The sequence below is a fragment of the Centropristis striata genome, chromosome 21, assembly GCF_030273125.1.
Source record: "Centropristis striata isolate RG_2023a ecotype Rhode Island chromosome 21, C.striata_1.0, whole genome shotgun sequence".
Classification (NCBI taxonomy): domain Eukaryota; kingdom Metazoa; phylum Chordata; class Actinopteri; order Perciformes; family Serranidae; genus Centropristis; species Centropristis striata.
This window is the reverse complement of record NC_081537.1, coordinates 5,446,237-5,472,786: the sequence shown is the minus strand read 5'-3', so window position 1 is coordinate 5,472,786 and position 26,550 is coordinate 5,446,237. Positions and strand designations below refer to the sequence as shown.

General features: G+C 35.1%; 1 protein-coding gene across 2 annotated transcripts in view; it reads right to left on the bottom strand.

Annotated features, from left to right (window-relative positions):
* ca10a (carbonic anhydrase Xa) overlaps positions 1–26,550 on the bottom strand; it is a 357,338-nt gene that overhangs the window by 208,730 nt on the left and 122,058 nt on the right. For both annotated transcript variants that reach the window (XM_059324697.1, XM_059324696.1), the window contains one exon: positions 6,881–7,023. In XM_059324697.1, the coding sequence (XP_059180680.1) occupies positions 6,881–7,023 (143 nt within the window). The remainder of the gene's footprint in view (positions 1–6,880; positions 7,024–26,550) is intronic.

Genomic DNA, 26,550 nt, shown 5'->3' with positions numbered 1-26,550 from the left:
CTCCTCTTAATGGTATATCATTACTAAATATGTCTTTTTATGCGCTACACCACCTGGCATTGATGTTCACAATGCTTCTCTGCACACACCTGACTTCAAAGAGCTAGAACAAAAGCAGCAAAGAGCCCTGCATCCCTGAATGTGTGGAACGCCGACATTTCCACAGCACTAATAGATTCCCTGTGCATTTAGTTTAAAAACTAAAGCAGGGGAAAATGACAAAAGACACCTAATCCTGTTTAGTCATTTTGTGTCTTCTTTTGGTCATTTTGTGTCTTTTTTAGTCCTTTAGTCCAACATAAAATGTGATTTTGAATTTGTCATTGTCATTTCGTTTCTTTTTGTAGTCATTTTGTGTCTTTTTTGTCTTTTTTGATCATTTTGTGTGTTCTTTTAGTCTTTTTTGTCATGTTGTATCTTTTTTTAGTCATTTTGTGTCATTTTGTGTCTTTTGTTGTGTGGTTTTTTGTTATTTTGTGTCTCTTTTTGCCCATTTTGTGTCTTTTTGTGTTTTTGTAAGTAATTCTATGTCATTGTGTGTCATTTTATTCATTTTGTGTCTTTTTTTGGTCATTTTGTGTCTTTTTTTTTGGTCATTTTGTGTCTTTTTTAGTCCTTTAGTCCAACATAAAATGTGATTTTGAATTTATCATTGTCATTTTGTTTCTTTTTTTAGTCATTTTGTGTCTTCTTTTAGTCATTTTGTGTCTTTTTTAAATTATTTTGTGTCTTTTTTTAGTCATTTTGTGTCTTCTTTTAGTCATTTTGTGTCTTCTTTTAGTCATTTTGTGTCTTTTAAAAATTATTTTGTGTCTTCTTTTAGTCATTTTGTGTCTTTTTTGTCATTTTGTATCTTTTTTAGTCATTTTGTGTCTTTTTTAGTCATTTTGTAAGTAATTTTGTCTTTTGTTGTGTGGTTTTTATTTATTGTTATTTTGTGTCTCTTTTTGCCCATTTTGTGTCTTTTTGTGTTCTTGTAAGTAATTCTGTGTCATTGTGTGTCATTTTGTGTCTTTTTTTTGTAATTTTGTGTCTTTTTTTTGGTAATTTTGTGTCTTTTTTAGTTCTTTAGTCCAACATAAAATGTGATTTTGAATTTGTCATTGTCGTTTTGTGTCTTTTTTTGTCATTTCATTTCTTCTTTTAGTCATTTTGTGTCTTTTTTTTTGTCATTTTATGTCATTTTGTATCTTTTTTTTAGTCATTTTGTACCTTTTTTTGTGTGGTTTTTAGTTATTTTGTGTCTCCTTTTGCCCATTTTGTGTCTTTTTGTGTTTTTGTAAGTAATTCTGTGTTCTTGTGTGTCATTTTGTTCATTTTGTGTCTTTTTTTTAGTCATTTTGTGTCTTTTTTTTTGTCATTTTGTGTCTTTTTTTTTGTCATTTTGTGTCTTTTTTAGTCCTTTAGTCCAACATAAAATGTGATTTTGAATTTGTCATTGTCATTTCGTTTCTTTTTTTAGTCATTTTGTGTCTTCTTTTAGTCATTTTGTGATTTTGTACCTTTTTTTAGTCATTTTGTGTCATTTTGTGTCTTTTGTTGTGTGGTTTTTCGTTATTGTGTGTCTCTTTTTTGCCCATTTTGTGTCTTTTTGTGTTTTTGTAAGTAATTCTGTGTCATTGTGTGTCATTTTGATCATTTTGTGTCTTTTTTTTTGTCATTTTGTGTCTTTTTTGGTCATTTTGTGTCTTTTTTTGGTCATTTTGTGTCAATTTTTAGTCCTTTAGTCCAACATAAAATGTGATTTGAAAAGCAGCAAAGAGCCCTGCATCCCTGAATGTGTGGAACGCCGACATTTTCACAGCACTAATAGATTCCCTGTGCATTTAGTTTAAAAAACTAAAGCAGGGGAAAATAACAAAAGACACCTAATCCTGTTTCATAAGCACTATTCATAAAAAAACCCTTGACGGAGAGAGTGAGGCCTCGGTGCTCACCTTTTTTCACCTCCCTGGCTAAGTGATTAAAGTAATCTTAAAGTAATTGCAGCTCATCTATGGCAGAGTAAATATTCAATTAATAGTGCCTTTTTCATAACTGTGATTCCTTCAGTCCAACGCACATAGCCTTGCATGTCTCCCCACCATTAATTAAAATTTCTCTTTAGAGGTCAATTAAATTTCCTTTAACTATTCATAAGCCACAATAGAGAGCAGCACAAAACTCTATTAACCCTCTGGAGTCTCCAAAAGCTCCAAATCCAGACTAGAAAACAAAGCAGCGTGGAGCCCTACTGTAAATTTACCTCTAAAGTTCTGGCTGTAAACTCCATGAGGCCAGTTTCAGTTTGATGATGATATACCAAGTAAAACTGGAGACAAGCTCAAATAGATTTAGTATAAAATGATAGAACTGGATGGAACCCTCTTATATGTTAGATTTGACACCTTTGTTCACATTTGAATATTTCAAATTCTTTATTGATCATGATAGTGTTAGAAAGTAAATTAAAAAAGATTCAAAATCACATTTTATGTTGGACTAAAGGACTAAAAAAGACACAAAATGACTGAAAAAAGACACAAAATGAACAAAAAAAGACACAAAATTACAAAAATAAGATACAAAATGATCAAAAAAGACACAAAATGACCAGAAAAAACACAAAATGGCACACAATGACTGAAAAAAGACACAAAATGACAAAAAAAAAGACATAAAATAACTAAAAAAGACACAAAATGACTAAAAAAATACACAAAATGACTTAAAAAAGGACATAAAATAACTAAAAAAGACACAAAATGACTAAAAAAAAGACATAAAATGACCAAAAAAGACACAAAATGAACAAAAAGTCACAAAATGACAAAGAATGACTTACAAAGACACAAAATGGGCAAAAAAAAAAATACACAAAATAACTAATAAACACAACAAAAGACCCAAAATGACTAAAAAAAGACACAAAATGACTAAAAAAGACACAAAATGACCAAAATTGTTACGCTAAACACACAAGACACAAATAAAATAGAAACCCACTGGAATAAAAACCAGAGTTTGATGACAGGATCACACACAATCGCAAGATCACATTTATGTTGGTTTCTTTTTGGTTCAAAATTTTAGGTCATATAGGTGAGGTTTAAAAAGAATTTTAAAAATACCAACATGGCATTTAAACATATTTAAGTGGTGAATACAGGCAGGATGAAAAGGATTCAAAAATGGACAAATAGCCCAAACCTCCATAGAGTTAATGGAAATAAACCCACCATCTCTGGTTGTAATCCAGCCAGGGATCTTTGTTGCATCCCCTCTTTCCCCTACATTTCCTTTCCTCCCTAATATTTTATTCATTCATTTAATTTCATGGTTATTTATACTACTGTCCATCTCTGAACCTGACCCCTTTGAGTCTCGAGCCTCCTGGCGGAGCACATAAACATCCACACAAATCCACCTCCAACTTTCTCATTTATCTCTGAGAAAAGTTTCCAGAGTCCAAAAGCCATTTTGGAATCTTTCCTTCTCTTTATCTCTCTCTCTCTCTCTCTCTCTCTCTCTCCCTCTCTCTCTCTGCAGTGGCCTAAATGTAATCTGTTGTGTCTCCATCTCTCTGAGCACCTGAGCTGTCAGCCGGTGAACACGAAGCTGGCTTCACCTTGTCAGTGCTGATTCATCCCCGCTCTGTCTCTGGCTGTTTGGCAGCCAGTCAGCCTTGGCCAAACACGCCACGGAGAGCGGTAAAGAGCTGCTGCTGCGGCTCGCCGTGCTCGCCTCAGCTCGCCACCTCAACACAGAGAGAGCTTAAGCCCACTTTCTCTCTGCCCAGGAGGAAGATTAACCCTCCTCACCCCCCTCTCACAACACACATGTAAACTGCATCGCAAGGATCAACCCCACTTTTAACTCTATGGAGCCTTTTATGGGCTATTTGGTCCATTTTTTAATCCTCTTCATCCTTGTCCTAGTTATTTTGTGTCTTTTCTTTGGTCATTTTTTGTCTTTGTAAGTAATTATGTGTCATTTTGTGTCTTTTTGTTCATTTTGTGTCTTTTTTGGTCATTTTGTGTCTTTTTTTAGTTATTTAGTGTCTTTTTTGGGTCATGTTTTGTCTTTGTAAGTCATTTTGTGTCTTTTGTTGTGGGTTTTTTAGTAATTATGTGTCATTTTATCCTTTTTGTGTCTTTTTTGTCTTTTTTGTGTCTTTTTTTAGTCATTTTGTGTCTTTTTTGTATTTTTTGTGTCCCTTTTAGTCATTTTGTGTCTTTTTTGGTCATTTTGTGTCTTTTTTTGAGTCTTTTTGTGTCTTTTTTTAGTCATTTTGTGTCTTTTTTTTCGTCATTTTGTGTCTTTTTTTTGTCATTTTGTGTCTTTTTTAGTCATTTTGTGTCTTTTTTGTGTCATTTTGTGTCTTTTTTAGTCATTTGGGGTCATTTTTTAGTCATTTGGTGTCTTCTTTTTGTCATTTTGTGTGTTTTTTTGGTCATTTTGTGTCTTTTTTTTAGTCATTTTGTGTCTTTTTTTGGTCATTTTGTGTCTTTTTTAGTCCTTTAGTCAAACATAAAATTTGACTTTGACATTTTTTTAAACTATCAAAACACTATCATGCTCATTAAAGAATTTTAAATGTTGCAAATGCAAATCACACTACTTCTTTTGCTTATTAGAAAGGACATTGTTTGCTATCAGGACACGTGTCAAAACACAAGAGAATAGATTCGTATTGGAGCATTTTTCTAGATCTAAACTTTCAAGTTTTATCCTTTACTGTTTGAGAAACCTAAATAACACAATTAGGGGTGCACCGATTGCAATTTTTAAAAAGCCTGACCTGCCGATTCCAATTTCAATTTTTTTTATAACTCACAGCATACACCTTCAATGTTTGAATCTTATTTTATTGAAAAACAATAACACAGCATGTCCTGCTTAGCCTGCTGCCCCCGCGACCCGGCCCCGGATAAACGGAGGAAAATGGATGGATGGATAAAGGAAATCACAATTTCTGAGGTAGTTAATAAAATATTGAACTCAAAATAAATCGCAACAATTTACAGGACAAACTAACAAAAGAACTGCAACCATAAATAAAGTGTCCTGAGTTTTTGGTTTCGTTATAGTACAACATACACACAACTAGGGATGGGCATCGATTTTCAAATATTCAAATAAATAAATCATAAAAAATCGATTAGTTCATCATATCTGGAAGGAAAAAAAAGACTCTGGAGGTGACGTATGGTTTTCACCGTTCCACCGCGTCAGTGCACCCCTAAACACAATGCCTGGTTTCTACTCATACAGCATCTCTCCTTCCCTCTGATTCATCCTCATAGCAATGAAACTGTGCCATTGTGAGTGATGTCCTTACTGCGGACAAACTGCAGGGAAGCTGCTCACAAAGTGGAGTCCTTGAGGGAGCTGCAGGGAGCTCCTGCAAAAAGAGGATTTGCTAAATCTAATATTCATTTCAAGTAGAAATTACACCAATGAGAAATATATGAGTGACTCTCCTAATCACAGTTTCCCCTACTAATTTCATTAAATTATCTGAATGTAGACAGACTGGCTTTCAATTCTAAATGACTAAACTGCAAATAGGAGGTCCAAAATCTGATCATTCTGAACAAGAGTCCAAGGACTTAACACGGGGGCCAAAACAGACACAAAATAACTAAAAAAGAGACAAGAACAGACACAAAATTACCAAAAAAGACACAAATGACCAAAAAAGACACGACAACAGACACAAATTACCAAAAAAGACACAAAAAGACACAACAAAGACACAAATTTACCAAAAAAACACACAAAAAAACAAAATGACTTAAAAAAGACACAAAATGACCAAAGAAAGACACAAAATTACCAAAAACAGACACAAAATAACTAAAAAAGAGACAACAAAGACACAAAATTACTAAAAAAAGACACAAAAAGACACAAAAAAGACACAAAAAGGACACAAATGACTAAACAAGACACCAAATGTCTTACAAAGACACGAAAAGACATAAAAAAGACACAAATGACCAAAAAAGACACAAAAAAGACACAAATGACCAAAAAAGACACAAAATGACTCACAAAGACACAAAAGAGACACCAAAAGGACACAAACAACCAAAAAAAGACACAAAATGTCTTACAAAGACACGAAAAGACATAAAAAAAGACACAAATGACCAAAAAAGATACAAAAAGTCCCAAAAAAGACACAAAATAACTCCCAAAGATACAAAAAGACATAAAAAGGAATCCAAAAATGGACAAAACAGCCCTATAAGACTCCATCGAGCTAATAGCAGTGTAGCATAGGTGGTAAACTGCAGTGCGTCCTATATGCTCTATCATGCCCAAGGCTAATCCTGTACCAACGGCTGGCATGTAAGCATAAACTAATCATAACATTAATCTCACTGTGCAACTGTGCACTTTTGAAAGCAGCCCATCTGTGAAGGCTTCCCAATTAGCTGCTGTCATATGGCACAGGATGGGAGAGAATCCTGATCCACACTGTCCCTGCTACACCACTGTACAGAAGAAAATAATAATAAACAATATGCTTGACTAATCCACTGTTAGGCTGCAGGATTTCATCTGCAAAGCCCTTGAGATAAAGTCGAGGCTTTTCTTGAACCAGAACACAACCATTGTACATCTGTGAATAGGTGAATTGTTTCTGTTTTATCTCCGGCACAGTGTTGGTTGGACAAATAGCTCACATTGTCTGCCAACACAAACAGCAGTCAAGAGCATCGATCAGTGACACCCACCGTATCAAACTACAATAGCACTACAACAACACCAACACAATAGCAACTAGCACTAAAGCAGCGTAGTGCAACATCCAAGAGATGCAACAAACAGAGTCGACAAAGCCCCGACATCCATCAAGCCAACAGGGAATAAACAGCGTGTGTGTCCTTACCTTGCGTCCACCTGTGTTCAGCTTTATGGGCGTGAGGAAGGGGTCAAAGATCATGTGACTGGTCTCGATGTTAACTGGAGACTGCCTCTTCCCCACCGAGCACAGGTTCCAGGCAGAGTTTACCAGCCCCCAGAACGATGGCACTGCAAGACAAAAGGCAGAGCGGTGGTTTAATATATGTCCGTCCATTTACGTCTTTTTTTCTGGGGTCAGGTACTAAAAAAAAGACCCAAAATGACCCAAAAAAGACCCCAAATGACCAAAAAAGACACAAAAGACCCAAAATGACAAAAAAAAGACCCAAAATGACCCCAAAAGACCCCAAATGAACCCAAAAAAGGCACAAATTGACCAAAAAAAGACACAAAAAAGACACAATAACATAAACGAAACAACACAAAAGACAGACACTGAGCATGATAGTGTTTAATATATATCCGTCTTTTTTTCTGGGGCCAGGTACTAAAAAAAAAGACCCAAAAACACCAAAAAAAGACCCCAAATGACCAAAAAAAGACCCAAAATGACCAAAAAAACCCCCCCAAAATGAAACAAAAACCTATATTACTTTAACCCTCTGGAGTCCATCTATTTATTAAAAATACACATGTTTTATTTACAGTAATAACTTTATTTATATATGATAAGTAGACAAGCTGAGAAAGCCAGTTGAAAGTTCAATCATTCACTGTCATATATTGTGATTGATGTATTCATTTTTTTTTTAACTCTATGGAGTCTTGGGCTATTTTGTCCATTTTTGAATCCTTTGTATGTCTTTTTGTGTCTTTGTAAGTCATTTTGTGTCTTTTTTGGTAATTTTGTGTCTGTTGTTGTGTCTTTTTTAAAAGACACAAAATGACAAAAAAAGACACAAAATTACAAAAAAAAAAAGACACTAAATTACTTAAAAAATACACAAAATGACCAAAAAAGACGCAAAATTATTAGAAAAAGACAAAAAATTAACATTACCACTTCTTCCGGTAACAACAACACGGCAGATAATAAACGCTCCGGTAGCAGCTGCCTTCCTTTTTGTTAATGTCGTCATAGAAACAAGTGAAACAAAGGGGCAAATAAAGGGACCTTCCACACACAACACAGTAAAGTGCCATTCATATAAAACTCACATTAAACTTTCATATCAAGGTGGGGGCCACAAAATATCGTCACAAGGGCCACAATTGGCCCGCGGGCCGCGTGTTTGAGCCCCCTGCCTCATAGGCTCCCATGCTCCCATATCATCCATCATGAAGATACATGGCTGCTAGTCTCATACTGCCGAGGAGAGAATCACGCAGCTTAGTGGGCGAAACTAATCTGCAGTGACTTTTAGCAATTTGGTCGAAACCTCCCCCTGAATAGAGGACGCACTAGAAGTGAGAAATGGAATCAGCCTATAATCAGCAAACACATGTACTATAAGACTGAGAGGACAGGATGGCACAGTGAGAGAATGTCAGCACTGTGGGCGTGATAGGCATCTCAGCCAGTCATTTTCTTATGTAAGACTTGGCCACCGGGACCAAGAATTCAATTCCTTCAACAGGGCAGAAAGCAGAAAGTCTTATCACCGTCAACTCTCACAAGAGGCAGTTCTTCTGCTGTGATATCTGCTGGAGCCTAAAGCAGCATTTTCCATTTAGGAACACAGTATTATGCAGAGATGAGTCACTGGAATTGTGCTATGTAGATTCCACAGAGTTTTTCCAAGAATAGCAGAAATAATTTGAAATTTGAGAACATCCAAATTCGTGATGAATCACAACACGGCGTGAATACAAAGATAGAGACTAGTTAAACAAGTACTGGGATGGATGGATGGATGGATGGATGGTAATAGATGGATGGATGGATGGATGGATGGTAATGATAGATGGATGGATGGATGGATGGATGGATGGATGGATGGATGGATGGTAATAGATGGATGGATGGATGGATAGATGGTAATAGATGGATGGATGGATGGATGGATGGATGGATGGATGGATGGATGGTAATGGATAGATGGATGGATGGATGGATGGTAATAGAAGGATGGATAGATGGATGGTAATGGATGGATGGTAATGGATGGATGGATGGATGGATGGATGGTAATAGATGGATGGATAGATGGATGTTGATTGATGGATGGATGGTAATGGATGGATGGTAATGGATGGATGGTAATGGATAGATGGATGGATGGATGGATGGATGATGGATGAAGGGATGGTAATAGATGGATGGATGGATAGATGGTAATAGATGGATGGATGGATGGATGGATGGATGGTCATGGATGAATGGATGGATGGATGGTAATAGATGGATGGATGGTAATGGATGGATGGATGGTAATAGATGGATGGATGGATGGATGGCAATGGATAGATAGATAGATCTATAGATCTATAGATCTATAGATCTTTAGATAGATAGATAGATAGATAGATAGATAGATAGAGAGAGAGATATATTTCTAGCCGCAGCAGGCAGCTTTTATCAGTGAAAAATAATTGATAAACCCACTGTATACTAACTACGTAACTGCAGCGAGATACAGCTAAACAATAAGGAACATGTTGTAGAAAATCTTTAAAGAAAAACACTCGACGACCAGGTAGATTCGAATTACAGCCTTGTGCGGGTTTTATTGTAAGTAGCGAAAACAGATCCAGATGCCAAAGGTGACAGACAACTCCAATGATCAGAACAAATCAGAGGAGACAACACCTTGTGTTTCTCTTTTTAGTTTGCAGGTTCGTGCATCATTATTTCTGTGTAACTAAAGTTCAATGTCCTGTAATTTCCTGTTATGTTCCACTTTTGATATAAGAGCACACTTGGGAGGTCAGATTCCTATTCTAATGTTATCGTATTATCCAGAGCATCCGCTTCGGACATGCTAAGCTGACTTGTCTAATGAGTTTTTCCTTTCCCATAAAAACTGAAATCCCACCTTGTGCCAGGTCATGCAATCATGCATCAATTTCTTTATATTACATATATATTTTCAACGGATATACACTACAAACACAGAGGAGCATTTAACAGCTGTATAAGGGTTGCAGTTTTTTTCCTGCTGCCTTCAAGTGGCAAAACAAGCTGTTAGCGCAGCTTTAATATTTACAATCCACTTAAAAGATTTAATACCAGTGTATTTTTTGTGATCATTTATATAAGTGATTATAACATTCTATTCACTCAAGAGCCCAGGGGTCCTACAGACCCACATCTCTGTGTTGGAATTATTAACAATCGTATGGTATGCGATATGCCGTACATCAAGTGATGCATGATTAATGTGAGTGTAAGTAGCAGAACTGCTAAAATAATAAAATGAATATGGTGTCTCAGGACCAAAGAGAGTGTCTGGTGTGAAGTTCTTTGGATGAGTTCTGCTGCAGAACGTTCCATGCAGCAGAACCGGAGGCCAGCAAAGAGATTTCAACAGGCACTGCAGCCAGAAAATACACTGTAAAAAACAAACTGAAAAAAAGGAGTAAAATCAAATCTATCTATAAAAACAAATCTATCTTTAAAGCAAGAAGCGTTCGTCCAAATCTTATCAAGGTAAATTATCTGTCCATGCAGCAAGATCAATTCCCTTCAGATTTAGTGTTTTTATCTTGTTTTTAGACCTTTTTTTGCAGTGTGTTAACTACATCTGAACCCATTTCAGATATGAGGCCCTGAACGTTTGAGTATCTGGTTTTAAATGCGATATGTGATGTCGTGAACTTGGATTATCTGAAGATCCTTTACATGTTTCTTTAATCCACTTGAAGGTTTAGAAGGTCACCAGCTGAGCTCGACATCCTCCGGTACAGTAAGAGAGCAGCTGTAGTGAAGGTTGAGGTCTTTCATTGCTTATTCTTTATCCAAACTTACATCTCACAGAGTAAAGGCCTTGGTACAGAATGAAAACCTAAATTATCTGCTTTTAACTCTAAGGAGTCTTATAGGGCTATTTTGTACATTATTTAATACTTTTTGAGTCTTTTTGTGTCTTTTTTAGTTATTTTGTGTGTTTTTTGGTCATTTTGTGTCTTTTTTTGATCATTTTGTGTCTGTTGTTGTGTCTTTTTTAGTCATTTTGTGTCTTTTTTGTCCTTTTGATCAATTTGTGTCTTTTTCTTATTCATTTGTGTCATTTTGTTTCTTTTTTTGTCATTTTGTCTCTTTTTTTATTCATTTTGTGTCATTTTGTTTCTTTTTTTAGTCATTTTATGTCTTTTTTTTTATCATTTTGTGTCTTATTTAAGTCATTTTGGGTCTTTTTTTGGTAAAATTTGTGTCCTTTTGTGTCTTTTTCTGTTCATTTTGTGTCTTTTTTGATCATTTTGTGTCTTTTTTTGGTCATTTTGTGTATTTTTTTGGTCATTTTGTGTCTTTTTTAGTCATTTTGTGTCTTTTTATGTCTTTTTTTAAGTCATTTTGTGTCTTTTTTAGTCATTTTGTGTCTTTTTTTTAGTCATTTTGTGTCTTTTTTTGGTCATTTTGTGTCTTTTTTCAGTCATTTTGTGTCTTTTTTGGTCATTTTGTGTCTTTTTTAGTCCTTTAGTCCAACATAAAATGTGCTTTTGAATCTTTTTTTACTTTCTAAACACTATCATGCTCAATATTTTTTTTTTTTAAATGTTGCAAATGTGAACAAAGGTTGCAAATAAAACATATCATAGCGTCACATCCAGCTCTATCATTTGATACAAAATATATTTGAGCTTGTCTCCAGTTTTACTTGGTATATCATCATCAAACTGAAACTGGTCTCATGGAGTTTACAGCCAGAACTTTAGAGGTAAATTTACAGTAGGGCTCCACGCTGCTTTGTTTTCTAGTCTGGATGGAGTCAACAAGTCTGGATTATTTGGAGCTTTTGGATACTCCAGAGGGTTAAATGTCCAATGCCACCAGAGTTCAGATCACTTTGAAACAACCATTCAGACTAAATCCTCCACTGACTGAATTATAACCCATCGGTCCAGACAGTATAGATACAGACCTGTGACTCTGCTACAGACATAAGTTACAGCATACTGTAAGACCTTAGTCACACACCACTGAGTCACACTGCAATAAAAAGCTTTGCTTGGTTTTTTTCTGTGAGCTGTCAATACTTTGACTTTATCACAAGTAAAAAGAATTTATGTTGACATGCACCACCTCAGAGTTTAATGGTAAATACTATAGCTTTACGACACATGCCTCAAGCTTGACCTCAAGTATAATGTTGTACATTGTGACTTTTAGAGTCCTCACACACACCAGGAGGTGAGTTGCAGCTTTTTTTTCCATGTCAGCAGAGTGAAGCGGCAGCTTTCTCTGCCATCCAGCAGCAGCAGCAGCAGCAGCAGCAGCAGCAGCAGCAGCAGCAGCAGCAGCAGCAGCAGCAGCAGGGGACTAGCTGTGTGGTTGGCAGTCACTCACTAGAGGCTTTCTCCATTTCTGCCACTTGATGAACTTAGGCAGCCTGATGCTCCTGAAAGCCCTGAGCAGTGAAATGCAATGTTTGAGCGAGATGCAGGAGTAGTCTCTGGTGGTTCTGGTGGGCTCTTTGTAACATATCAGTGGCAGCTACAACTGCAGATACTTCATAGCGTGAAAAGGCCAGATTTCTTCAGGTGTTGTGTATTCATTTTGTGTCTTTTTTCTTTGCCATTTTGTGTCTTTTTTTAGTCATTTCGTGTCTTTTTTGGTAATTTTGTTTCTCTTTTTGATCATTTTGTGTCTTTTTCTGTCCTTTTTATTAGCCATTTTGTGTCTTTTTTTGGGTCATTTTGTGTCTTTTTTTAGTCATTTTGTGTCTTTTTTGGTCATTTTGTTTCTCTTTTTGGTCATCTTGTGTCTTTTTCTGTCTTTTTTTTGGTGCCATTTTGTGTCTTTCTTTTAGTCCTTTAGTTCAACATAAAATGTGATTTTGAATCTTTATTTTACTTTCAAAACAACTGATGTTCATGAAAAGCCCTGAGCAGTGAAATGCAATGTTTGACTGAGATGCAGGAGTAGTCTCAGGTGATTCTGGTGGGCTCTTTATAACATATCAGTGGCAGCTACAACTGCAGATACTTCACAGCGTGAAAAGGCCAGATTTCTTCAGGTGTTGTGTATTCATTTGAAGATGTATTAAAATTAGGGCCGGGACTTTAACGCGTTAATTAAGATTAATTAATTACACAAAAATGAACGCGTTAAAAAAATTGACGCAATTCAATCGCACTTATTTTTGCACCGCGGAACGTTTCTCACTGGATGAGTTTCAGGAGGACCGATTATACTGGAGCACCAACTAGCGTTGATGAGTTGAGACAACAACAAACCACAGTGAACATGAAGGAAGAAGCTGATGAGACCTTTGGTTGGCCCCGTGGATGATGGGACATTTAGTTACTAAAAACCAACGGATGGAAGCGTCCATAAGAGCATGGTTGTGTTGCTATGCAACAAGGAATTCACATATCACCATAGCAGCACATCCAGCCTCAAGTATCACCTCAATGCTAAACATATAGCAGCTAGCGGCTAGTGTGCTAGCTAGCGTGGATTGTGTTTTACTTAAAAAACCAAAGTATTCTAGTTTACAGAAGGTCTACCTACCTATAGGCTACCTGGATTTATGAAATGTACTATATTTATAAATATGCTATTGCTACACTTAATGGAAAAAATTGCACTGGTCTGTTGGACTTGAACAAAAATAAACAATATTTTTGTTGCTTAAGCTTATGTATTCAGTCATTATTCAATGGTATACTAAAAATCCATTTGAAAAAAACTACTTCTCACTGTTCTCAGGTCAAATATTTATATGTGATTAAAATGCGATTAATTTCGATTAATTAATTACAAAGCCCCTAATCAATTAGATTTTGGTCATTTTGTGTCTTTTTTTAGTCATTTTATGTCTTTTCGTGTCTTTTTTGGTCATTTTGTTTCTTTTTTCAGTCATTTTGTGTCTTTTCTGATCGTTTTGTGTCTGTTGTTGTGTCTTTTTTTAGTAATTTTGTGTCCTTTTTAAGTCATTTTATGTCTTTTTTTTGGTCATTTTTTGGAGAAAAAAAAACTCAGATCATGGTGAAATTGTGCTTAAAAAATGGATACCAACATGTTGTATGTGGTATATAAAGGGCTAATGGGCTCAGACCGCAGAGGGTTAATTATCAGTCCATAGCAGGCATCACAGTAGAATAGAATAAATTAAACAAAACACATTACAGATAGGTTAAGTCATCATTTTTAAAAGGTGGCACCCAGCTAGGAAATTACATGTTTGAACAGAGAGAGAGAGAGAGAGAGAGAGAGAGAGAGAGAGAGAGAGAGAGAGAGAGAGAGAGAGACCTTTTCTGATGAAAAATCCTTCATGAAAATGACAGGAAATCCATGTGCAGAATGGGAATTGGAGTGTGAGCGAATCAATCCATTAAACCCAGGCCCCTTGACGTAAATGTACACATAATTATTAGCCATTGATAGATTCCTGAATGCAACTACAGTGGCGTGGGACATCAGTCAGCGCCGACAGAGGCACAAGCACCTCTATCGATAATCTCCACACAGCCTCCCGTCGCTCTGATACTCCCACATTTCACTTAGGTGGCTCACCAGCATTCAAGCCACTTTCATTTCTTATTGGCAAGCTGTAAAAGTGGACAGGGATATATGGTGTGGCCTTTTGCAGATGTCGGACAGAGTAGATGTGTAATGTGCAAGTGAAAAGGGCAACCGAGGGGGGGGGGAGGGGGGCTTCTGTTTCTTGGCCCGTCATCTTCACACTTTTTATCACAGCGACTCAGTAATTAGGATTTCACACACTGGAAAGAAAGAGATTTTTTTGGCTTCAATCATCTATATATATTCTACAAAGTAATACGAATTCAGTGCTTTTACTTTAAAATATCAGTTTTTCATGTAGTGCATAACTTAGTGATGGTTTGTTATTATGTGTCCTCAGTTTTATATGTGAATTGAATTATTCGTTCCAAGCTTTTTTTTGTAGTTTTGTGTCTTTTTGGTCATTTGGTGTCATTTTTTGTCATTTTGTGTCTTTTTTAAGTAATTTTGTGTCTTTTTTTTAAGTAATATAAGTCTTTTTTGGTCATTTTGTGTCTTTTTTGGTCATTTTGTGTCTTTTTCTTTAGTAATTTTGTGTCTTTTTTTGGTCATTTTGATACTGCCTCCAGCGGCCCCCAGGTAATTTGAGTTTGAGACCCCTGGTATAAATGAAACGTTTTTCCATCAAAAGAAATGCTGTTCTGCCATATAATTAACAAGAAAAAACTTTATAAATGCTGCATGAATTTAAGATCCATTAATCCATTATACCATTAAATATTACAGTATATTTTTGTTGGATTAGGCCAGTTCATTGGCCTAATTAGTTGATATTTCCAAGTAAAATGTAATTGAGGGACATCAGTGAATCTGCAATTTATTTGTGTATTTTCATAAAAAAACAAGTGGTTCTATTAAATAAATATTACTTAGAGACAGCCTGAGTAAAGATTACAAACACTTTCTGTGTGGAAAAACTTGCCTAGATTTTTTTAAGTAAATGTCTCTCCAATTTAAATTTTATCTCACTTTAACTTCATCACTATCTAGATGATAATTTCCTTATCAAATAAACTTTGACGTTTCTGCAATTTTTACATTATTATTTCTCTGAAATAAAGCATAATTAAAGCAATAAAGCTTTAATTTTTAGTTATAACTCAATTTCGACCAAAATGCAGTGACTGCAGTTAGGCTTTGTCGTGTATGACCAGGAGATTACAGTTAAACTGCCATATCTGTGTCTTTGTCTTCTTTCCTCGACTCCGAATGATGATTATAAAATAATACAATACAATCTATCAACTTTTTTTTCTCTAAATCCTATTGTCTAAATCCTAAGTCTATTTTTCTGTTGTGTTTCTTTTGCGTCTGCTCTTAATGTACTTTAATGTCTCAGGTTTCTTGCCGTTCCTATTGATTACTGAAAGAAATATTATAGGAAGCCATCAAAGGAAGCCCAGTGATGCAGGTTTGATTAACCCTCTGGAGTCCATGAAAGCTTCTTCACGACGTAAAAATGAAGCAGCATGGAGCCCTGCTGTAAGCTTCTCTCTAAAGTTTTGGCTTTTCCAGAAGTTTCAATGTTCATTTTAGTGCATCAACTCTTTTTCAGCAAAAGTTAAAATCACCACGACCAAGTTTAAGATGGTATTACTTTTTTTGCATTGATTTTTCAGATTTTGCAGTGTGCGTTTCAACATTTTTAATGCAATCTTTTTTTTCTTTACTGTTTTTTTGTGTGATTTTGGGGTATTTTTGTGGAGTTTTTTGTGTGTGTTCTGTGTTTTTATGGGTTTATTTGTAATTTTTTGTTTTTAAAAAAAATTGTTTTTTGTTTGTTTTTTTAGGTGTTTTTTGTATTTTTTTATGTGTTTTTTTTTTTTTGTGTGTTTCAAAATGTTGATCCAGTAAGTCAAAATGACAAAATACTAATCAGTTGAGGTTATGCTGAAAAAGATGATACCAGCATGACATGGTGATCATTAGTTGCATATACAGACAGAATGAAAAAGAGTCAAAAACCAACAAAATAGCCCCAAAACTCCAAAGACTTAATGCATAGGAAGTTGACAAATTTGAACTGAAATCTTCTGGACTTCAGAGGTTTAACCCTCTGGGGTCTCCAAAAGTGACATAGACATCACATCCAGACTAGAAAACAAAGCAGACCAAAAACAGACAAAATGACAAAAAAGACACAAAATGACCAAAAAAGACACAAAATTACCAAAAAAAAGACACAAAATGACAGCAAAGACACAAAATAACTAAAAAAGACACAACAACAGACACAACAAGACCAAAAAAGACAAAATGACTTACAAAGACACGAAAAAACATGAAAAGGATTCAAAAATGGACAAAAAAGCCCAAGACTCCATAGAGTTAAGCAAAGATATCCTACTGTCAGATATTATTTACTAAATTCAATGTAGGCATTGTTTGATAGAATGCATGTTATCCACATAAATATCTCGCCTTCCTGTCAGCTCAGCTCAGCGTGTGTGTGTGTGTGTGTGTGTGGGTGTGTAAAGCCACGTTTGCAGACTAATTATGCGGCTGCCTCGGCTGGGTCTGAGGTGCATGCTGGGTCGTCCCTGTGGGCTTATTAGAGTTCAGGGTTGCGGTGAAGGTGGGATCCGAGGTCTGCAGGGATGTTCACCGGACAATTAAGCCCTACATTAATTACTTCCATGGCCAAGTATCTCACAGATAGCCATGTAGTTATAAACCAAAGCCTGCAGAGACATTGTTGCTCATTATGGAGAGCAGCTCTTAGGATGCTGCCATCAAAGTGCATTATATGGACACATGCAGACACACCCAGAGGGCTTAACCCTTTGATGCTCAACATATAAACAGCTTCTGATGCACAACATGGTCAAAAATGACCCGCATTATTCCCCATGTTATTTAAAGCTGGCTGTGTGTTTGAATATCTTAATATCTTTATTTTAACCCTCGAGGCGCCTTAGGGACCAAACGTGTTCATTCTGCTAATTTTATGTTTTTGAGTCTCAATATATCGGGAAGTTTAAAGGCTAATTGTATGAAACTTGGCCAGGATTTGTTTTTTGTTATGATTTTTAAAATTCCAAAATTCCTCTTCTGCAATGTAATTTCGTGTCTCTTTTTGGTAATTTTGTGTCTTTATTTTAAACAATTTTGTGTCATTTTTTAAAACTATTTTTTGTGTCTTTTTTTTGGTAATTTTGTTTATTTTTTTGGTAATTTTGTGTCATTTTTTAAAACTATTTATTGTTTCTTTTTTTTGGTAATTTTGTTTATTTTTTTGGTAATTTTGTGTCTTTTTTGGTAATTTTGTGTCTGTTTTTTATAATTTTGTGTCTTTTGGGTAATTTGTGTCTTTTTTGTAAAAATGTTTTTGTAATTTTGTGTCTTTTATAAGTAATTTAATGTTTGTTCAGTCATTTTGTGTCTTTTTTTAAGTAATTCTGTGTCTTTTTTTGGTCATTCTGTGTATTTCAGAATGCTGGCATCAAAGTGCATTATATGGACACATGCAGACACACCCAGAGGGGTTAACCCTTTGATGCTCAACATATAAACAGCTTCTGATGCACAACATGGTCAAAAATGACCTGCATCATTTCCCATGTTATTTCATGCTGCTGTGTGTTTGAATATCTTAATATCTTTATCTTAACCCTCGAGGCGCCTCAGGGACCAAACGTGTTCATTCTGCTAATTTTATGTTTTTGATTCTCAATATATCGGTCAGTTTAAAGGCTAATTGTATGAAACTTGGCCAGGGTTTGTTTTTTATTATAATTTTCACAATTCCAAAATTCCTTTGTTGCAAGGAAAAGGTCCCTTTATTGCTCCAGCTGGAGCGTTAACAAAAAGAAAGGCAGCTGCTACCGGAGCGTTTATTATCTGCCGTGTTGTTGTTACCGGAAGAAGTGGAAATGTTATGGAATGAAATTTTGTGTCTTTTTTTTGGGTAATTTTGTGTCTTTTTTTAGTCATTTTGTGCCTTTTTTAAGTAATTTTGTGTTTTTTCAGTCATTTTGTGTATTTTTTTTGGTCATTTTGTGTCTTTTTTTTTTTAGTAATGTGTCTTTTTTTGGTCATTCTGTGTCCTTTTCAAGTAATTTAGTTTTTTCTGTCATTTTGTGTCTTTTTTTTTGTAATTTTGTGTCTTTTTTTGGTCATTTTGTGTCTTTTTTTTTAAGTCATTTTGTGTTTTTTCAGTCATTTTGTGTCTTTTTTTTTTTAGTAATGTTGTGTCTTTTTTTGGTCATTCTGTGTCCTTTTCAAGTAATTTAGTTTTTTTCTGTCATTTTGTGTCTTTTTTTAGTCATTTTGTGTCTTTTTTTGGTCATTTTGTTTTTTTTTATAATTTTGTGTCTTTTTTCTGTTCTTTTGTGTATTTTTTCCGTAATTTTGTGTCTTTTTTTTTAGTAAATTTGTGTTTTTTTTTTATAATTTTGTGTCTTTTTTCTGTTCTTTTGTGTATTTTTTCCGTAATTTTGTGTCTTTTTTTTTAGTAAATTTGTGTCTTTTTTGGTAATTTTGTGTCTTTTTTAATTAATTTGTTTCTTTTCCTGTCATTTTGTGTCTCTTTTTTAGTTATTTATGTGTCTTTTTTTGGTCATTTTGATACTGCCTCCAGTGGCCCCTAGGTAATTTGAGTTTGAGACCCCTGCTTTAGACCCATGTTGTGCTTTAAAGGGCTTAAGGCAGCACCAAAGCCAAAGGGAAATGTTCTTATGCCACAGACTACGCTTCAGCTACAAAAAGTTAAGGTAACATTTCCCAATGACAACTAATGAGATGCACACACACACACACACACACACCTAAGAACACATATGCACGCTGGGGCCAGTGTTGCTGGCTGCAGAGGTATGCATTTCATTAAAGAGACACAGGCCCAGAGATAGCCTTAATGAAATGTCTTTATTCTGTCAACTGGATATGGATGAAAAGTTAGAGTAATAGTCTTTGGAAAACAGCAGGGAATTGGATAAATGCAAAGCACGCACGCGCACACACACACGCACATGCACACGCACATGCACACACACATACACACATTCTTGTACTTCTATCTTTGTGAGGACCCTCATTGGAATAGTGAATTCCCTTGCAAGGTTATAATAGTTTTGAATTTTTCATTAGTTTTGGTTTTAGTTTTTATTACTTTTAGTTCAAATTTGTTGGGTGGGAGATTAAAAGAGGTCACAGTCAATTTTGCCTTTATTTCCTTTGCCTCATCCATCTTCATTATGTATGAAAACGAAGGACATTTTCACTACAATTTTAGTTTGTTCTGTAACCACACAATACAGTTTCAGTTAATTATCATTATCATGTAACCTTTAACCTTTAAAACAAAGTCTGAAATCTCAAAAAAGCCTTTAAAGAAGTGAGGACCGGCCGAAATGTCCTCACTTTGCAAAAATGTCCTCACTCTGTTGGTTTGAAACGTGTTCTGGTCCTCACTATGTAGGAAGTACAAGAACACACACACACACACACACACACACACACACACACATTCTTGTTCATCTATCTTTGTGAGGACCCTCATTGTAATAGTGAATTCCCTTGCAAGGTTCTAATAGTTTTGAATTTTTCATCAGTTTTAATTTCGTTGTGAAGTATTGTTTTCAAATTCACTATGTGGAAATTACTAGAACACACACACGCACACGCACACACACACACACACACACACACACACAAAGCCTTTCTCTCTCCTCTGCTGTGTCCCTCTCCAAAAGGCCCAGATGCATCCTGTATGTCAATTTCTTGGATGAGCATCAAGAAAAGTATAAAAAGTGCCTTCCTTTTGTAACTGCTGACGCAAAGCTGGGTTGCAAATTCACCCGCAATGGGAAAGAGAGAGAGAGTGAGTGAGCAAGTGGGAGCACTGAAGGAAACCTAACAGCTTGGGGATAAATGCTTACTTAAGCAGGTATGGAAACCAACATCTTAATGATAATGAATGTCTAAGAGCAGCATTAAAGGAGCTGTCATATTCTGCTAGCTCTCAATTTGAAACACTGCTCCGAGCGCTGCAGGTTCCATCTTGTTTACTCACTAGGGGGGCATTTTAACAGACATTTTGGTGCGTCTGTAAACAGAAGGAGATATATGCTTTGTATAAAAGCTCTGGACAGGGACCAGGTGCGGCGCATTTATGCAAAAGTTGTCATTGTTTTTGTAGGCAGAAGGATCTTGGAGACGGTGAAACTGAAAGGCTTCTGGGTAAAAAAAAGAAATGCGTAGGGGCTGGTATATAACACTCATCTTTTCATTGATTTGCATGGTGTTCCTGACTTGTATGAAAGAAGATTAGAAGGTGTATTTCTGTAACAGTGGCTGCTTAAACAGGACACCAGTGCAGAGACGTGTTCAGGAATAGATGTTTAATGGTTCTTAGTTGTTGGTTCTTGGGCATAAAGAGAAGATAAAAACAGACAACCCAGACCCAGACTAACAAGTTAAAGTCTTTAGTAAATCTAGGAGTTTTACTGGAGTCACGGCGCTCCTGTCATCTCCATCTTTAAGTTTAAGATAGTAATCTGTTTCATATCAGTCTTTGCCTAGTCTTTGGTTTGTCACAGTGGTGTAACATGCTTTTATTCAAAATTATTTTGGTTATTATCAAGAATGTTTTAATGACTGCAGATGTAAAAATGACCAAAAATAGATGTAAAAATGACTAAAAAAGACACAATATGACCAAAAATAGATGTTTAAATGACTAAAAAAGACACAATATGACCAAAAATAGATGTAAAATTATCAAAAAAAGACACAAATTGACCAAAAATAGATGTTAAAATGACTTAAAAAGACACAAATTGACCAAAAATGGATGTTGAAATTACTAAAAAAGACACAAAATAACCAAAATTAGATGTAAAAATGACTAAAAAAAGACACAAAATAACAAAAAATAGATGTAAAAATGACTAAAAAAGACACAAAATGACCAAAAATAGATGTAAAATTATCAAAAAAGACACAATATGACCAAAAATAGATGTAAAATGATCAAAAAAGACCATATTGACCAAAAATAGATGTTAAAATGACTAACAAAAAGACACAAAATAACCAAAAATGGATTTAAAAATGACTAAAAAGACACAATATGACCAAAAATATAGTCATGGAGAAAAGTATTAAACCAATCTGCTCTGTTTCATATCAGTCTTTTCCTAGTCTTGGGAATATCAAACGTGTTTGATTTACTGAAGACTTTTACTTGGAAAAAAAAAGACCAAAAAAGAGACACAGAATTACCAAAAAGGTTGTGCCTAAACACTTGTCTTTAGATGTGAGCAGGTGTGAGCTGCTAGTTTTCCGGGAGTCTTCTGATGTATAGGAGCATTCGTTAACTCACTGTGTAGGTCCCAGAGCTGTCAGGAGTAACTATGCTATACTTGTGTAAAATCATGCAAGCAACCATGCAAGGATGAGATAGTGTGGCCCTGAGAGCTCAACACACTGTAAATTAAGAAAACATCCTCACCAAGCTGACAACTCATGCTCAGCATTTAGACAAAACACTGCAAATAGACAAAGCACAACCAAACAGAGAAACTGTCGTAAAAAATCTTTAAAGAAAATCACTTGACGACCAGGTAGATTCGAATTACAGCCTTGTGCGGGATTTATTTTAGCTATCAAAAACAGATATAGATGCCAAAGGTGACAGAGAACTCCAATGATCAGAACAACTCTTTTACTTCACAGGTTTGTGCGTCATTATTTCTGTGTAACTAAAGTTAAATGTCCTGTAATTTCCTGTTATGTCCCGCTTTTGATATAAGAGCACCCTTGGGAGGTCAGATCCCTATTCTAATGTTATCGTATTAACCAGAGCATCCGCTTCGGATATGCTAAGCTAATTTGTCTAATGAGATTTTTCCTTTCTCATGAAAACTGAAATACTACCTGTTACCAGATGATGCATTAACTGCTTATACTACATATACATTTTCAATGGATTTCTACCACAAAACATGCTGAAAATAGCAAAACACGACAGCATAAACTAATATCTCATTTCAGCCATGTGCATTACTTTATAGTGTCCAAGTGCCTTGGAAACAGTGTTTTGTGAGCTTCCTGCAGCATATTTTTTTATATCTGGTTGTGTTTTCATGTTGTCAAATTGGTGAAAAGATATTTTCTTCTTGTTGTGTGTATTTGTTTGTGTGTTGAGCTCTCAGGGCCACTGAAGAGAGAAGCTAAAACAATTTAATGCAGCGCAACTTTCAGCTGTTTTTCTTGTATAAAAGCACTATATACATTGTGTTCACATCAATGAATATATTCATTAGAGAAGCGTACAGGCACAAGCAATGTAATATTATTACTGTATAGAAGTCAGTGACTGGGAAACACAACCTTCCTGTGCTGAAATGTGAGCTGGTTATAGAGACTGGCACACACTGGAGAGAGATCAGGACCTTGGACAGCTCCAGCTGCATGAGTGGGAGAGATTGGCTGTGTCTGGATGACTTCCTGTACAGTATTCTACCTGGCACACTGTCTGCTTCCCACTAGTTTATTTCAGTATCTACTAGTATATAGGATAACATTTATGCAATACTCGTTTTGAAGTACTTGTAGTTTTTTCCACCTATTTTCGGTCTCTTGGCCAATGAAATGCATCAGAATACATGTGGGAGTGTTGCAATGTAACATGGTACTTTTCCAGAACTGAAATCGTCACCAAAAAAAGAATGACTAAAAAGAGACACAAAATGAGCTAAAAAAGACACAAAATGACTAAAAAGAGACATGAAATGACAAAAAAAGACACAAAATGACTAAAAAAAGACACAAAATGACCAAACAAGACACAAAATGACTAAAAAAAGACACAAAATGAATAAAAAGACACAAAATGAATAAAAAATGACACAAAATGACTAAAAAATGACCAAAAGAGACACAAAATGACCAAAAAAGACACGAAATGACCAAAAAAAGACACCAAACGACTAAAAAAAGACACAAAACGACTAAAAAAAGACAAAATGACTAAAAAAAGACACAAAAAGACACAAAATGACTAAAAAAAAGACACAAAAAGACAGAAATGAGAATACATGTGGGAGTGTTGCAATGCATCATGGGACTTTTCCAGAACTGAAATCATGGAGGAAGACGACTATCGCTGAGGGAGCTCAGATATAACAGCTATAAGCTCTCAAATACTTTTTGAATTTCATTTCTATCTGCTACAGAGGCTGAAAAATCTATTATTTAGTAGGAAGAGTTGACACTTCTGTTGAGTTTCCAGAAAAACTTCAGGTTTTAGGGGGTTATTTTAAAATCACCCAGAGGTTTTACAGGCATTTTTTGCAGCCATTTTAGGCCTAAATGGGTTAAACTACGTAATTTATGAAAAAAACCCTTGAAAAAAAAAAGTCACACAAACAGTTTGTGCAGCTGCAGGTGAGGCTCTATCAGGTCGTAGCAGAGACTTTTATCACCTGGTCCACACTAGTCTCATTACCACAGTTCATCAATAGCCCCTTTTTATCAGCTGTAGCATTAGCGCTAATGGGGCGAACACTGGTGGTGCTGCCGACGATTAGCAGAACAAATCGTAAATCACCAGGACGCTATAACAAGCAGGCTGCTGCAGGTACTGGAGTGTCTGTTAGGATGCACATGTATTGAGTGAAGTTGAGTGAAAGCACCAGACTGTGTGCATGTGTGTGTGTGTTTGTGTGTGTGTGTGTGTGTGTGTGTGAGAGAGAGTCACAGTGGGGGAGAGGACAGGGAGGAAAGAAAGTGTCCCTATTAATAAGAACTACAGATCCTACAGCCAGTTTCTATCTCAAAAAGCAAGAAACATGAAAAATGACCCAAAAAAAGACCCAAAATGACAAAAAAGACACAAAATTATTTTAAAAAGACACAAAATGACCAAAATTACTAAAAAAAGACAAAATTATTACAATAAGACACAAAATTACCAAAAAAGACACAAAAATAATACAATAAGACACAAAATTACCAAAAAAGACACAAAATTACTAAAAAGACACAAAATTACCAAAAAAATACACAGAATTACCAAAAAAGACACAAAATTACCCCAAAAAGACACAAAATTACGAAAAAAGACACAGAATTACCAAAAAAGACACAAAATTACCAAAAAAGACACAGAATTATTTAAAAAAGACACAAAATTATTTAAAAAAGACACAAAATTATTTAAAGAATGTGAATTTTGTGCCTTTTTTAAGTAATTTAGTTTGTTTCCGTCATTTTTCTGTTTTTCAGGTCATTTTGTGTCTTTTTTAGTAATTTTGTGTCTTTTTTGTAATTTTGTGTCTTTTTAAACTAATTTATTGTTTTTTTCAGTCATTTTGTGTCTTTTTTGTAATTTTGTGTCTTTTTTTGGTCATTTTGTGTCTTTTCTAAGTTTTTTTTTTCTGTCATTTTGTGTATTTTTCGAGTAACATTACTTTAACTTGACTCCAGTTTTTGTCGACTGTACCCACAAAGCATGTGCATCAAGTAACATGCAAGTTAAAGGCATCAAAGATTTAAAGTGCTCAGCATTGCTGTGCTTCAATACAACAGAACTGTACAAGCTTTAATAAAGTACCAGGGAGAGATTGGAGCCTTTGTTCATAAAAGTGAATCGTGCCTCATTTTCTGATAAAACTTTCACCGTACTTCAGTTGTTGGAGACAGAGTTCTGGTTACGCAATATAAATCATTTTTTAGTAATTACTACAAACCAATAGCCATCTGTTTTCTCTTCCTGTTAAACATTAGAATATTTTTTGCAGATTCATCATGCACTATCTGCAACTATTTCACGGGTCTGTAAGTCATAATGAATTGATACAAAGTATTATTTATTTATCATTCATTTATAACCAATGCATTATTCTCTCTATATATTCCACATTCACAGGCTTGTCTGTAGAGAGCTTTTTGCTTTCAGTGTATGTATGTTATGCTATTAATTAATGAATTTCTCTGGAGTATTTGTCTAATTGCTTCATAATGGCACAGCTCTTCTTATTAGGTCATTATGCAGGAAAACAGACCAGTACAATAAATACATAATAAATGTACACAAAGACATGAAGGTCGGGGCTGAATGGTCCAATCATATTAAAGCTCGTACTACATCACATCCGTTTTTGAGCAATAACATCAAATTCCAGATAATAATGTGAGTTTTATATGAATGGCACTTTACTGTGTTGTGTGTGGAAGGTCCCTTTAATTACTTTTTTTGGAAAATTTTATATCTTTTATTGGTAATTTTGTGCCTTCATATGGTCATTTTGTTTCTTTTATAAAGTAATTTAGTTTTTTTTCTGTCATTTGTGTCTTTTTTATGTCATTTTGTGTCTTTTTAAAGTAATTTAGTGTTTTTTTCAGTAATTTTGTGTCATTTTTGGTCATTTTATGTCTTTTTTGGTCATTTTGTGTCTTTTTTTGTAATTTTGTGTCTTTTTTGTAATTTTGTGTCTTTTTTGGTAATTCTGTCTTTTTTGGTCATTTTGTGTTTTTTTAAAGTAATTTACTGTTTGTTTCAGTCATTTTTGGTCATTTTTTGTCTTTTTTTGGTCATTTTGTGTCTTTTTTTTTAGTAATTTTGTGTCTTTTTTGGGTCATTTTGTGTCTGTTTTGTTTTCATTTTGTCTCTTTTTTTTTGGTTTTGTCCCTTTTTTTAAATTCTGTCTCTTTTTTGGTAATTTTGTCTCTTTTTTAAGTAATATAGTTTTTTTCTGTCATTTGTGCCTTTTTTTTTTTGTAATTTTGTGCCTTTTTTGGTCATTTTGATACTGCCTCCAGCAGCCTCCAGGTAATTTGAGTTTGACACCCCTGGTTTAAACGATATCATACCCGACATGCCTGTCACAGTTCACTAGAGACTACCTGTCATCTCAGAAGATAAAAACACTCCATTGTGCATGTTGCTACTCATTGTTGGCCTGCTGTTGAGGAGTCAGTGCTTTCTCATAGCTCCTGTGTGGTCATGGCTTTTCAAGTTCATAAATTATTAAAACATCAATTATCCGTGGATTGCTAATTTTCTCTTCTTCATTTTCTGGCTCCAGTGCAAAGAAGCCCTGCTTGACCTCTGATATAAATGC